The 15,729-nt window shown below is 46.2% G+C and overlaps 1 protein-coding gene across 2 annotated transcripts; it reads right to left on the reverse strand.

Moving 5' to 3' along the window:
- Positions 1–2,397: 2,397 nt before the first annotated feature.
- On the reverse strand, positions 2,398–15,512 carry TBC1D25 (TBC1 domain family member 25). 2 transcript variants are annotated; one of them, XM_083161371.1, is made up of 6 exons: positions 15,330–15,512; positions 13,482–13,591; positions 12,141–12,292; positions 11,794–11,915; positions 11,234–11,422; positions 2,398–8,925 (listed from the first exon to the last, which is right to left on the reverse strand). In XM_083161371.1, exons 1-6 carry the CDS (start codon positions 15,372–15,374, stop codon positions 7,483–7,485), a joined length of 2,061 nt encoding a protein of 686 aa, XP_083017497.1. In that variant the 5' UTR covers positions 15,375–15,512; the 3' UTR covers positions 2,398–7,482. The 2 variants fall into 2 exon arrangements, with proteins under 2 accessions (XP_083017497.1, XP_083017498.1); XM_083161372.1 differs by lacking the exons at positions 13,482–13,591; positions 15,330–15,512 and adding an exon at positions 12,659–12,786.
- Positions 15,513–15,729: the final 217 nt, after the last annotated feature.

A 15,729-nucleotide genomic window follows, 5' to 3' on the forward strand; every position in this document is an offset into this window, starting at 1 on the left:
ATGATGGGACTTGTAGTTTCACAACAGCTGGAGGGCCATGGTTTGGACATGTCTGCCTTAGAGTCTTCATGCCCCCTTCACTAAAGATAAATGGGTCTAGACTTGCCTGATCCCCAAGTGTCTACCTCCCTGCAGGGCTTGCAGAATGTCATTGTTCCCATTCGCAACTTGTCTCTCAATCCTTCTGTTCTCAATGTTACCAGTTCTGTCTCCTGAATCCTCTATATATGTACTTGCTGACCTTTTACACAGGCCGCCCGTGAGAACCTGGAGAGGAAGGAGGACCAGGTGGGAATTGAGGGGGGCTTGGCTTGGGTGTGGATCAGTTGGTCACCAGCAAGTTTTAGTCATCACCATTAGGTCGACATGCAGGAAGGTTGACACGTGTCTAGGTCGACATGCAGGAAGGTCGACATGAGTCTAGGTCCACATGGGTTAGGTCGAAAGGGTCATCAGGTCGACATGTGTAAGCTCGACAGTGTAAAAGTTGACATGGTTTTTTTTTATTTTATTTTTTTTACCCTTATGTTGACACAGTCGACACAAGAAATACCACCAGTCGGCACATGTCGTGTCGCGATGAACACCGAAACGTACCACCACGTCCCCTCGCATGGCATGCTGCGCTCGCCATGCTTCCGGCACACTATTGTATTCTCCCACCACGCCCTAGTGCAGAAGTAGCCAACTTCAGTCCTCGAGAGCTACCAACAGTTCACATTTTCCAGACAACCAAGCAGCTGCACAGCTGCACTCATTACTCACTGACACATTATAAAGGATCCACAGGTGGAGCTAATTACTTCACTTGTGATTCTGTGAGGAGACCTGGAAAACATTGGGTGCCGGACGGCTCCCCGACAGTTGGGATTCCGACAGTCATTACTCCGACATCGGAGTAATGTGCAGTTGGGATTCCAACGTCTGAGTAATGACTGTCGGAATCCCGACTGTCGGTGAAATATACCACACCCCAAAACATTAACTGTTGGTAGCTCTCGAGGACTGGAGTTTGCTACCCCTGCCCTAGTGGATGGTAGGGCATGAAATACCGCCTGTCGGCACATGTCGACTCAAAAAAACAGTAAAAATGACCCTGTCAACTTAATGACCCAGTCAACCTAAAGTCTTGTCGACCCTAAACGCATGTCGACATACTTGGTGGTGGCCCAATGACTGTATCCCCTTGGCTTGTCCTCTGCTCTGGGGATGTTGCTGGATCCAGGGTGCTGGTCATCCCTCCTTGGAGTCCACAAAACCTAACCTGAAATGTGTAAGCCGGACAGATTTCGCGGGAGGGTAGGTGAGTGTGGTATACTTCGTCCGTGTGTCCAGGAGCTTCTGTTCCCCTGCATTACCCCACCAAGGTAACAACCCAGTAAAGTGTCCATCTGTAACCATACAATATAACCAGGGATTGGAACACATTTTTAAACTATAGGTAAATTTAACCTCTGCTGCCTCTTTACACCAGATGTCCTTGTAGGAGGGAAAGTTATTTTACACGTTACATAAAGGAGAACCAGAAAACAGCCTGGAATTAGGAGTGAGCCAAGACTAGCAATGATGACCTCTGACCCGTGCCCTGTGACCCCCTGATTTACAGTTTGCAGAAAATATTTAAAAAAGGAGCAAAAAAACAGAAGCAATTTGCTACTGGAAGAACCCGCGCAACAATGCAGTGGGTACTAATGTGCACATATTGTTTGCCTCCAGGGAAAATAGAGTACTGTTGCCTTTTTATGTAACATATACTGAAATTTAGAATTAAGCCAGGACACGCCCATTCCAAAATATAAATTACGCTGCACATTTTAAATTAGCCCCACCTACTGCGCAACATCCCATCTCTGAGCTAGGACAAATATTGGGGTGAAAGTGTGGACTCGCTGCTTGGACTTTATGGTGTAAAGGAAATGATCTCCTCATTTCGGATGTCATTGTTGTTTATTATACATCTACAAATCATTATGCCCTTTTTAAAATCTCTGTGCGTGACGTATCACAAAGCTCAGAGGAGTATCTAAAAGAATATCTGCTCAAAACATGTGCTATGCGACTCTGGTTGCCATGGTTGCCACATAACAGAAATAATTTGTAGCAGCCTGAAGAAACAAACTTAGGGAACTCATAATTACTTCTTTCTTGGAATTGATGTTAAAGCACACACACAGTGCACCCACCACCTTGCCTCGTCTGCACTTTAATGTCTGTGTTCTCGCATCCACTTCAGAGACTACAACCAAAGAGGATATATATATCAAGGGTCCTGACGTACCCTGACCACTAATTGGGAGTCCAGCACATTAAACAGACCAGTACTTATTTCATGATGTGGCTCACAGTGCTGTTATGTCCTGTAACCCATAGAAACTGCAGCGCAAAAAAACAACAACACATTTTAGGCCTCATTAAGATTTATTTACATTATAAGATCACAAAACAGAGCTTATATTTCATGTGCATTTCCTTGTAAGGCGTGCAGTGTCCAGAGTACCGAAGTTCTACTTTTCTTATAAATATGTTGGAGGTAAGAGTTTGGTACCAGAGAAGTCCCTATACACAAATCCGGTTGAGAATTAAACACTTAAAATGTAAAATCCGCGAATCAACCCTTGCACCCCTGGCAGTCTAACGGGGTATAGAAACAGACACTTATCTCCCTATAATGCAGAGTGTTCTGATGTTCATTAAGGTTAAACAGCACCCTGGCCTGTTGCTGATTGCACTCAAGGACCAGCCTCACCCATTAGAGAATTCAAAAATAGACTTAAAAAAAAAAAAAAAAGTTAAAAAATTCAGATGAACCTACGCGTTTCCTTGCCCATAACCAACGCATTTCGCTCGTTCACATTTGGTGCACGCAGATCACATGAACAGGGTGCGGGGGAAAAAAATCTGACTTTTTTCTTGCGCTTTACAGTTTTCCTTTCTGATTAATAAATAAGCCTTTATCTAACGTCTCTCCCTCACAATGACTGAGCAGCAAACAACTCGCCCCCGATGTGCTGTCAGTAATGGCATCGAGAGAATAAAACAGTCTGCAAATAATTATGTAGACGTGGGAAATGTTGACATAAAAAAGGTCAACGTGAGTCTTTCGCAATTTTTCCCGAAAACAGGTGGTTTTTCATACTTTACTATCCAAGTGGACAGAGTTAAGGTGGCCATACACACGCAGATTTATCTGCAGATCTGTCTGGTTGGAATAAAAACATGGTTATGGATGAGAGCAAATGACAGTTGACCATTTGCTTGGAAAAAAGTGACACTCATCCATAGCCATGTTTTTGTTCCAACCAGCCAGATCTGAAGATAAATCTTACTAGTGTATGGGCACCTTTAGACTATAATATTGCATGGCGAGGTGGTTCGGTTCACTTTTACGGTGTCAGTATCCACGTAGGTCGACATAGGAAAACCCATGTCGACCTATTGACCCTGTCAACCTTTTTTCCTATGCCGACCTATGGCTAGTCGACCAATAATGGTCGACCTATTGACGGTCTACCTTCTTTTTGTCGACCCTATGAACCATAGCCGCTCGGATTGGTGACTGTTCTCACCAAGGAAAGAAATACAGCGATGTTTACAGTGCAGCGGTGCCCTCTAGTGGACAATATGTAAACAGACCTTGGTCTTTTGGTAGCCTGTAGCCCAGTGGTAGCCAACTACGGTCCTTGAGAGCTACCAACAGTTCACATTTTCCAGACAACCTAGCTGCTGCAAAGGTGCAGTCGTTACTCACTGACACATTTTAAAAGATCCACAGGTGGAGATAATTACTTCACTTGTGATTCTGTGAGGAGATCTGAAAAACATTACCTGTTGGTAGCTCTCGAGGACTGGAGTTGGCTACCCCAGCTGTAGCCTTTTATCTTGCTTTTGTGGAACTACTGGGCACAGCATGTCCTCTCAGGCACAGGGGGGGGAAGAGTATTCAGGGATAAGGCAAAGGTTTGGACTGCCCCTGTCATACTGTGTGTATTACTCTGTAAGTGGAGATAGGTTACCAGGTCCCCTGCAGGGACACACGGAGATGTCACATATACATTCTTACTCCCCCCCGGAGCTTGCCAGGACTGTAATCCACCTCTGAGTAACTCCGCAGGACAACATGTAAGTAAACACAAGTCCAATATTGTCACCATAACTGTTATCAGACAGGGAAATCCTTAAAACCTGGCATGTTTTAAGGAAATAAACTTTGCTTACAAGTACCACCCCAGGCTGGCTGTATCCCGCACCCGGCACACGTGTATCTTGGAAGCTTTCTTTGGCATGAACCAATAACATAACAAAATGATTACAGTATACATAAATAGTACAAAAAAACAGACTGAACACAAATAAATAAAAGGCACAGCGCCCGTGTGCAAATAAAACGCTGGCATGAAATTAGCATTGACCTCCAAGACACCCCACCCCCACCCCGCCCCGCCGCCAACCCCCATGGGAGTTCCAGAGATAATGTATAGTGTTCAACTTGAAAATAAAGGACCTCTTCAACGTATCCGGTTGTGCCGGTGTCCCCATCAGGTTGGCAACAGTAAATTCAATTCACCCTATGCCATCCAAAAGGTGGCTTGGGAATAACACAACAAGTCAACGTCCCCCCCCCAGGAAGATCTAGGCTACATGACAACATATTTGCTGTATGTGCTTCTTATTATTACAGCCCAGTATAATGGCTTACGAGTCGCTAAAAATCTGGTATATTTTCCACAATATTAAAAAGTCTATACAACACTAGCTGCGATAATTACCACAATGTATCGGCTAGAACCGTTCTTCTGATCTACTCTAGGACAATGAGGCCGTGGGGTAACGTGGATCTGGGTGCATCCAACAGTTCTACCTATAATGGATACCCACCCCTCCCTCCTCCCCCCGTGCTCAGCATTTAAATAATAGGCCTCCCACAATGTATAGGGGCTCCTAAAGTATTCAGCCTGCCGCAGACCCCTTCCGCGGGCTTGTAACTGGCCGGAGCTATTTAAGCTTTTAGCGAATCCCACTTTACCGTGAAAAACTTCTATCCCCTAAGTCAGCCTACGGGACAACAAGTCCCCTCCCATTAACATGATGGACTAGAAGCCACAGGGCCTTAACTGACAGCGCCATCATTGCGTTTGCCCATTACAAGTGATAAGTCGGCCACCATGGAACCTGTGTTACAATGTGACTGTTGAGGGAACGCTGTAGTGTATGACATAACTAATAATAACATTCACACTAATTATATATATATATGTATATATGTGTGTGTGTGTCAAAGAGTCAAGGACCGTATGACTTGGGAAGAAACCTGAGAAAAATCTGACTGTGGGGGAAGCTTTCCATTCCATGCACAGTGGACGCAGCGCCAGTAACCTACCTGCAGGGGCGCTGCAACTGGCGATGGCTTGCACTTAACTGAAATGCAAAACATTTCAGGGTTGGAAACTTTTACACATATTTGTGAAAGGTTATTAGTAAAGGCGCCATGTGAGGTGGGGTCAGGCCCTTCAGCTGCTGTACAACTACCCATGCCAGCACTGAGATCTTCTAGTCGGCCATGCTGAAGCCGCTGCAATGCATGCTGGGATGTGCAGTGTAACAAAAGCTAGAAGGCCGATTGGGATACGGTCACTAGGTAGTAGGTTGACAATAGGAATAAGACCCACAAGGCATCAGGAAGGTCGACTGGAGTTTTTCACATTTTTTTTTTTTTAGCCGACAGGTGGTATTCCACACCCTACTGTCCACTACGGCGTGGTAGGAGAATCGACTATGTCGACATCTGGGACACAAAAATGTGCGAAACTCATGTCGACATTTCGAATGTCAACCTTCCCATTGTCGACTTAATGCTTGTGTGGACCTTCCGACCCGGTCAACCTATTTCGGGTATTGCCCTAAGCTCTGTCAACCTTCATTGTGTCGACCATATGACCAATACCCAGCTGATTGTTGCACTCCCTTGGTTTATAGCTATATACAGAATTGTAAAATCTCTGTTCTTACCTGTCTACTAAACTCTGTAACCCAACATTGAAACTTGTACACTGGCTCCCCCTAGTGCCCATCTTTGGAAGTGTTCCGATACCTCCTATAATATGTTGTCCACATCCCTGTGACCATTTCACAAGCACTGTATGGCTGCTCTGAATGCTCCTTCTCCAAAGAGAAGTTTGTTCTGCTGATATGTGCAACATATATAGGCCCTTATTCTGGTTCACTCGCAAAGACACATTCCTTTTAAAATGGACAAAACCATGCGCACTGCTGGTGGGGCAGATGTAACATGTGCAGAGAGAATTAGATTTGGGTGGGTTATTTTGTTTCTGTGCAGGGAAAATACGGTCTGCTTTATTTCTACACTGCAATCTAGATGTCACTTTGAAGTAAAACCCCACCCAAATCTAATTCTCTCAGCACAAGTTACATCTGCCCCACCTGCAGTGCACATGTTTTGTCCATTTGAGAAGGAATTAGCCTTTGTGAGTGAACCAGAATAAGAGCCATGGTCTCCTATTCCCACCCGTGACCTGCACAAAGGCTCGACAAGAAAGACCAAGCCCAGAGCCAGGCCAAACGCGTTTCTCCAGATTTCCCCAGCACAGGTAGCCTGCCTATGTCCTTGCCTCTCCCCAGGTGACCTTAAAACTACCCCTAAAGCTACTGTATTATCTAGTGTTCTACATGAGCATCTAAACTTGGAATCAGCGTGGCCATAGCTAGTGGTCACCCAAGCCGCAAGCACCAATATCAGTTATTACTATGTCAGAGAATAGGATATGAAATACGATTTTAACATTTTTGCTGCCTTCTGGTGGAAAAAAGAATCACATCCAAGTTCTAACCTATCTACATGTGAGATGAAAGTGTAATCCAACATGAATGTAAATTAACTTGTATAGAGGATCTTCGCTCTTCCATTCCTAAGAAATGGTCTTGGAGGTTTCTGAAATAGGATCTCCTCTCTTCACTAAGCCTCAACGCCCGTAAAAATCTAATGGTTGTTTTTTCCGGGGGAACAAAATCAAGGAGAACCGCAAAGTGAGACTTTGAGAACGGATTCCTACTGCTGGGCTGCAGTGGAGACAAACTAGGTGATTGTATCTAAACTTCTAACCAAAGCGAAATGTTTTTCAACCATAAGGCAGCATGAAAAAACTACACATACATATAACATCTGAATAACTTATGAACTGGGAAATATATATTTATGTTATGGTTTACTGGATACTTCCTTGATCTGTGAAGATCGGATGCCACTTTCTGCTTCGAGATCATCCAGAAGGCTCCTTGTAAGAACCCTGCGGTTGTCAGGAAACTTGTACAAAGCTACTTATCCCCCAAGCGTCATTGTTTTGATCTCACTTTGTGGTGATGATTCTTGATCTGCAAAACCGTCCAAAAAGTGGCAAATTGTCACCTCTGTGCAGAGTTTTCGGGGTGCCTGACCAACTGCAGGATTAGAGGAGGCCAGAGGGAGGGTCAGGAGATGGAAGGTGATTCTGCAGATGCCTCATCTCCCTCCTCCGAATCCCAAACTTTAGACTGTAGATAGTCAGCAAAGAGAGCTTTGGCGCGGTGAAGTACACGGTTAAGGTTGTGCCTTCTGACCAAGCGGTTAAAGTGCATCGCCAGCTCGTCATAGCCCATATTTTGTTTCATGATCTGCTCTCTGTGCTCCAACAGGATGGAAAGGCATAAAAACAGCATGAAGGGGTTCCCACGGCCAAACTCTTGGGGTGGGGGTAGGCTGATAGGGGCCGGAGTGCTGGCCGCGGTCTGATCAGATTCGAGTTGGACCTCTTCATCATCCTTAGCAGCGGAGGACGGCTCAAGGTCGTCCATTGTATCAAGAGATGTGGGGCTCTGTGACGAGGGAGTGCAAAAGGTCAGTGAAGGAGCAGACAGTGACTTGGAAACCCCCAAAGAGTCAGGTGGTTTGATAAGCGGCTCCTCCTCCCAGAACCGCTCCTCGGCATCTTCTTCTTCTGTGGTTGTCGGAACCTGGAGGACTGGACTCACCGGCTGATCCTCAGACTCAAAACTTGACCCGTCCTTGTTTGTGCTGTAACCTTTAAATTCCCCAAAGCTGGCCTGTTTCAAAAAGGGACCCCTTAAGGCTATCGGTCCCTGCTGTGCCGCAGGCTCTTCATCTTCCATCTTTGCTTGGGGTTGCTCTTTCTCCAGCCCTTCAGACGCCTCCTCCTCCCCCTCTGGGCTCAGCCCTCGGTCCGGACGCATCATGTGCCGACTCCTGTTTTTAGGGCATTCTCCCGGAGCACATGGAGGTCCGATCAACTCCACCTCTTTCTCCGGGGGATCGGGAGGCAACGAGCTCCACATCACCTCCAGCATCCTCAGGGCATCCTCAAATGCGAACTCCCTCTTGAGCTCCAGAAGAAGCCAACGGTAGCAGAAGAAGAGATCGTCCGCCCCGCGAGACATCAGGTAGGAGTTGAATTCTGGATCGGAGTAACGCAGAAGAAGTTTAAGGTGGGAGAACTTCACGGACATACACTCCCCGTCCATGCGGAAGTTGCCCTCCAGCCTCTTCATAATGCCGCAGAAACAGATGAAGGCGTGGGCTTCGTTGTCCATCACGGCCAGGATGGGGGAGGCGATGTCGCTCATACCCTGACAGTAAGACACCTGGGGGTGGGTAACGGCATATGTGGTCAGTAGGTCATGCAGAGTCTGCAGATGGGGGCTATCCTCAGAGCCTGCATAATAGGGGTGGGTGCGGTCTGTACGCAGGACGTCCTTCATGACATTGCCCTGGATAAACTCCAAGTCCTCCTGGCCGCACCGCTCCCTCCACTCACTCTTCAGCTGGTAATACTCTCTGGTTTTATACTTCATGTAGTCCATGCGCTCTTGTCCGCTTAGACCATCCGGGTATACATTCAGCAGATATCGCCAGACCACCTGTACAGGAGAACAAAACACAGACAGGAAAAATATGGGGTAATCTAATAGAGGGCAGGGAAGACAGAGAAGAAGAGACCATTAATATAGGCCATTAGGGGTTCTGAACTCCTCCTAAACAAACCACACAATACAACAGAGGCAGCCATTTTGTGGGTGACAATATCAGTAGTGTTGTGACAGTGTAGAGGAGGGTAGGGTGAGGCAGAAAGTGGGGATTGATTCCGAAGCTGGCACTAGTTGCCAGTTATCTGCGTATAGCTTGTGGGTCACTTAACAGACAAGGCAAGGAGGAGACATAAGAGATCTGAACTTTGACCTCTCAACTAATGTCATGTGCCCTATGGGGCACTCATAGGAGCGCCAACATGGGACATGGTACCAGCTGAAATACTTCTTGGAGACATACTCCATAGTTCTGACACATACTGAACTTTTCAGTGGGCACCAACTCTGCAGACTCATCAAAGTATATCACGAGAGAGAGAGAGAGAGAGAGAGAGAGAGAGACAGAGACAGAGAGAGACAGACAGACAGACAGAAAGACACAGAGACAGAGACAGAGAGAGTATAAAGATTCTGTAGTTGTAAAACAGCGGCAGCAGGCCGTGTAATTCCGTTTGTGGCAGGAAACATTGAGGGCAATTGCACCTGTAACCCTTTAAAGTGCCAACGTTGCTGTGAGTGACGCTCAAAATATCCACTAAAAATGCCAGCGTTGCTCACAGCGACGGTTCTTTCTTTGGGATCAATATTTAATTAAACTACAATTAATTGACTTGGCTGCGTTTGCATTTATTTATACTAAATGAACAGCCGCTGTGAGCGGTTCTGGCATTTTTAGTGGATATTTTAAGGATCTCTCACAGCAGGTTAAGGCTCACAGCTGAAAGGAAGTAAATGGAAATCGCCTGCACGTGTCATGTGACTGAAGTGAGCCCAATAGGTCTCCCGTGATCAAGAGCCGGCGTTGAGCCAGCGACGGGGGGGGAAAGGGGCGGCTGGGGCGTGTTAGGTTTGGTGCGTCAGGATTGGTAACCAGCTCTTTAGAGACAGGAATAAGATAAGAGCATCACGTGATCATTACCAGCTATTCATTTAGCACAAGCATGCGCCGTAGCGCTTTACAAATGGGAAGATACACAATAGGAAATTGAGAATGGGCATGAATGGACGGCAGTAAAAGACCTGCGGCCTGTGCAAAAAAAATAAAAAGTTTTGGGGTTTTATTAAATTACCTATATATAGAAATTATTTTCTGAAAAGGGATACGGTCGTTAGGTAGACACTATGAAGGTCGATATACATTAGGTCGATGCTTAGGACGGATCCGATATGTAATGCCGGAGGTCGGAATCCCGGCGGTCGGGATTCCAGTGTCGGAAATCCCGACATGGGGGGGGCCTGGAGCGCCCCCCCCCCCCCTTGCGGGCTCACTGCGCTCGCCACGCAGTGGGCCCGGTGCCTCGCTACGCTCCGCACGCTATTTTATTCTCCCTCTATGGGTGTCGTGGGACACCCACGGAGGGAGAAAGTTTCGGGATTTCGGCGGTCGGGATTCCAACCGCCGGGATCCCGACCGCCGGCAAATTGACTGCATCCCCTTAGGACAACCCTCCCCCCCCCCCCCCCCCCGACACGGATGACATGTCTAAGGTTGGCAGGGTCGGAAGGTTGACACAAGCATTAGATCGACAATGGAATGGTGGACAGGCAAAGGTCGACATGAGTTTTTCACAGTTTTTACCCTACTATCCACTAGGTGTGGAGGGAGAATAGAATAATAGTGGGACGAGCGCAGCGAGGCATCAGGCCCGAAGCATGGCGAGTGCAGCGAGGGGATGCGCCGCACTGATATGGTGTCCATGCCGACTTATGTCGATGTTCGAGACAAAAAAAAAGTTAAAAACTCATGTCGACCTAATGCTCATTTTGACCTTCCGCCAGTGTCGACCTTAGCCACATCAAACTATTCCATGTGTCGACCTTAACCCTGTCGACATTTAGTGGTCAACCTAATGTATGTCAACCTTCATCGACCCGATGACCAATACCAGCTGGAAACTGTTTCCCATCCCCTTCTTGCTCCCCACTAGGAAACCAACCACCATATCAGCTGCTGAGGGGGATACGGGGAGCAGACGGAATAGGGACAGACATATCGGAGAACGCATTACCCAACGCTGGGTGGACAGCGGACGGGGGACGGGGGGATTTTCCATGTATTACATTCCATTCATTCAACTAAAATACGGAAGCAAACCCAGTCTCCTTACTGACAGCGGATGGAAGAAGCCCAGATCTTTACCTTTCTCAGCGAAGGCTCCACGCCACCATGGTAGATGCGCAGGCGAAGCTCCTCTGGGCGGGTCAGCTGTCCCTCGTGACTCAGGAAGGTGTGGAACTCCACATCACTCAACGGTGGTTTAAAGGGCTTGACATCTTCTCCATAAGACCAGCTCAGGGCCTGCTGCATTTTGGAAATGGTACGACCCACCTGCCATGCGAGCAACATGCACATCATAAGCTGTGATCTTATATAGTCACCAATGACCAACGTGAATTAAACATAGAAGAGATGAATGACTCTGTACAGCGCTATGGAAACTGGTGGTGCTATATAAATAAAATTATACAAATAATAATAATACTGAAGACTAATGTACATTCTAGCGCCCAGCACCTTTCAAAATGTGTGCAGTTCCTCTTTCCTGCCTCAGGTGTCGCTTTCTGCCGTGATGCTTCTAGCACAGGCCGATCTGTATTTTACTAGAGAGATACAGGCCAAACTGTGCTAGAGAGTGACAACCCAGGCAGGAACAGAGTGACCTTTAAATTCCCTTCCTAGAGCTCGATTACATCTCTCACCTGAGACAGGAGGGTCTGAGTGAAGGGCAGTGCTGCGGTGAGTGTCCGTTTGTCCACAAGAAATAAGTCTGTCCCAATGACATCCTTTGGGCTGATTATGTCCCAATCTTCCAGCAGGGGGCCTACGGTGTGGATAATGCACATCAGATCGGCAAGTTACGGCTGAGCCGGCAGGGGGAGGGGGTCACATGACGTCACAACACCGCTTGCCACAATAAAGGCTGCCACTTTCTCTCTCTCTCTCTCTCTAGTTCACCAATCACACATCCCAGATAAGAAACACAGAGCCCATGTAATCCCCAATGCACCCCTAGAGCCACATCCTCCACCCAGGCCCACAAGCTTACTGTCCTCTGACGGCTTGATGTCCAGCTTCAGCTGCAGGTACGGTTTGGAGGCGCAGGCGAATGCGGTTCCCAGGTCCCATTCAGACATTAGGGAAAGGTACATCTCGTGTCCCTGCTTATCACGGCCCAGGTAACTAATCCCGAAGTTCTTCCTGCAGACAAAACCAGACTTTAAGAATTGTCCTATGTAACAGAGTCAATGACAGCTTAGTGCACAATGGCAGCGCTCAGGATCGGAGGTAACCAATCAGAAACCAGATTACAGTCCAACAGACAGAATGAGAGAACATGTTCTGTACACCGTAGATTAAGTCGCTAGGTTTCACCTGTGTTACTACTGCAAAAGGTGAACCTTTTTCAAATTTCGACCAATAGTGGTTGACCTTTGTACTATTGACCTATCGAACGCATCCCATTAACATGTACAGAACATGATGAAGACACAGTGCCTGATTAAATTGCATTCAGATGTATATGTGACCGCATCTAGTGAACTGGAGTAAACTGCACATCCTTACTTTTGCATACTGTATATCTTGGAGAAGCGGATTTGGACGCATCTCTGCCACTTCTTTCAGTACATGAAAAGGGAACTTCCACTGGTCAACAAGCCAGTGATGCATCATGTTCTCAGTTCCTAAGGTAGCATAGGATGGGTGTAAATGGGGGGGTGTTGATCGGGGCTTTCGCTAGCAATGTCCTTCATCGTACTGCATGTATATTTGAAAGAGGAAATCGCGGACGACTTGTAGGAGCGCACATCGTTAACTATACAGGGCCAGATGTAATGACCCCCGAGTTGTACAGAGCTTGAGGTCCCCTGCCAACTGTGAAAGTTTCTTTTAAAGCGGAAAACATTAATAATGTATAGTTGTGCCTTTTAAATGATTGCCACTTTAAAAACACGTCCACATTATACAGGGAACCCACAGCTCCTGCCAACTCAAACGCCATCAAATGCGGCCCATATTGTGTACACACTAGACCAGTGATGGCTAACCTTGGCACTCCAGCTGTTGTTGAACTACACATCCCAGCATGCCATGCATCAGTTTCAGCATGGCCAAATAGTAAAACTGTAGCAGGGCATGCTGGGATGTGTAGTTGAACAACAGGTGGATTGTGTATTGCAATTATATGATTTCCTTCCTTCCAAATCAAGGGGTTAAAGTCATTATTAAGCTGTGTTTACCAGGAAGGACAATAGAGAAAAATATTTTGGGGTAAAAAAGTTCCCTGACCCCTGATCTAGTGTGTACTCCCCTTAACAAACAGAAAGTGTGGGATAAAATCATTCTAGCTGGGCCGGGTACACAGAACGGAGGTGTGCAGGTTCCTCACCCATTGAGATCGAAGGCTCGGGTCAGTATATGCTGTAGCACATCCAAAGAGGTGATCTGGGGGTCCACTGCAAAAGAGCGAGACTCCGGCTGCAGGATGCCCTCACATTTCTAAGGGATAAAAGACACGTAAGGGAAGAATTAAGGAGAATAGAGGTAGACGGAGGAGAGGAAGTCAGGCTATTATGCTAGGAATGCTCTGCATACAGAAGGAAGATAAAGAGATCTAATGTTGTGTCAGGAAGATGCACAGAAAGCTGGAATACAACAGAGGGGTGGTCTTCATCAGGCATTCCCAACCACGGTCCTCAGGGCACACCAACAGTGCAGGTTTTAGTGATATCCAGGCTTGAGCACAGGTGACTTAATTAGTACTTGAGTCATTCTGATTAAACCATCTGTGCTGAAGCCTGGATATCACAAAAACCTGCACTGTTGGTGTGAATTGAGGACCGTGGTTGGGAATGCCTGGTCTACATAATTACACAGAGATGGTGGTATGTAGAGGGGAGGGGGGTATAATATGAGATGCAGGGGTGGTGGTATACATAGGGTAGGCAGGGGGTGGCCATATTATCTAAGGAGATATATATATATATATATATATATATATATATATATATATATATATAGATAGAGAGATATTAGATGGATATTAGATGGATATGAGAGAGAGAGAGAGAGAGAGAGAGAGAGAGAGAGAGAGAGAGAGAGAGAGAGAGAGAGAGAGAGAGAGAGAGAGAGAGAGAGAGAGAGAGAGAGAAATATGAGAGGGGATTAGAGTATTGTGTATATATATATTTTGTGTAAAAACAAGTAAACATTTATTGGCGGTTCATCCAGCAGTAAGAATTCATTTCACTGTTTCGGATTTTTCAGACAAATGCCACAAACAATGTAGATCTGCGGCCCGACGCGTTTCGTCCCTTAGGACTTCATCAGGGGCAATGAATCAATCCAATATGGAGATGTCTCCTATATATAATTTATGGGTGGAGTTATGTCCTCTAATCGTTTTATTAGAGTTACCAATTCAGGCGAAAGAGATCTCTCAAATTAGATTCATGTATAAAATAACAATGTTCTTCTGTCCACAATCATAGATTTACACAGCTTCAGTTTAGATGAACGTGGTCTCTTAGACCAGGATTTAGAAGATAAATTCACACAGGGAGTTGTTACGATCAATATGGAATCCCTCTGTTCCTAACGGTGTATTTATACAGCCATTGGGGTGAAAATCAAGCAATAGGCTGATTCACAAAAAAAGTGTCAATATGCAGTATGGTATCCCTCTGTCCACAGTTTATACAGTCTCTGTAGTAAAACCAAAATCTCTGTCCACAGTTTATACAGTCTCTCATTAAAGCCTGAAACAAGAATCACAGGGTCTCCAGGAGCCAGTATATATATATATATATATATATATATATATATATATATATATATATATATATATAGGGTATACAGTAGTGGAGGAGGTTACACTATAGGAAGGGCATAGGGGGCATGTGTGTATATTATTGGGAAGTGATATGGAGGAAGTAGTACTTATAGGGGGGAGGTTTTAGTATTATGAAGATAGATAGATAGATAGATAGATAGATAGATAGATAGATAGGATGTACAATGGTGGATGAGGTTACACTATAGAAAAGGGATATAGAGGAGGTGAGGGAAGTAGTACAATAGAATATACAGACAGATAACAGAGGGACTTTATACCGAGGGGAGGGACATGGTTCTGGGGCAGGAGGAGGCCATGACAGAAACTGTAAACACTGACAGGTGACGTCACCAGGAGAGGATATAACCCGCATGGTATCAGTGCTGAAGAACCTCTACTCACCCGGACCCGGACCCGCACCACCTCCCGTTCCTCCTCCTCCTCCATGGCCCGAGCCTCCCTCCGCCGTTTCCCCTCAATCTGCAGAACATCCGGGAATGACGTCACCCGGACACGTCATCCTCAGCTGCGTGACATCATCATTCCTCCCACCGACCCCCTTCCATCCACTAGAGCCCGAGCTCAGGGACAACGATCGTTTCTATGAGCGCCATTTTTGTGAAGATCATATCCTATATGAAATCAAATACAGTTGGCTTCAACAAAATGGCTCCTGTATCGGGGACATAAATGAGAGTAACTGTAAAACCATAGCTAGGTGTGAACTCCTCCCTTCTCAGGCTCAGACTGTCTGGAAGAGGGGAAGGACTTTTATTTGAATTGGGGAAAAAAAATATATATT

This window comes from Crinia signifera, chromosome 9, assembly GCF_055691185.1.
Source record: "Crinia signifera chromosome 9, ASM5569118v1, whole genome shotgun sequence".
In the NCBI taxonomy this organism is placed as follows: domain Eukaryota; kingdom Metazoa; phylum Chordata; class Amphibia; order Anura; family Myobatrachidae; genus Crinia; species Crinia signifera.

Coding starts and splice junctions, on each gene's coding strand:
- TBC1D25 (XM_083161371.1), bottom strand. CDS start 15,374: ATGGAGGAGGAGGAGGAACGGGAGGTGGTGCGGGTCCGGGTCCGG. Junction 13,592..15,329: donor TGGTGCGGGTCCGGGTCCGG/GTGAGTAGAGGT, acceptor TTTATCCCTTAG/AAATGTGAGGGCATCCTGCA. Junction 11,423..11,793: donor CTCAGACCCTCCTGTCTCAG/GTGAGAGATGTA, acceptor CTCGCATGGCAG/GTGGGTCGTACCATTTCCAA.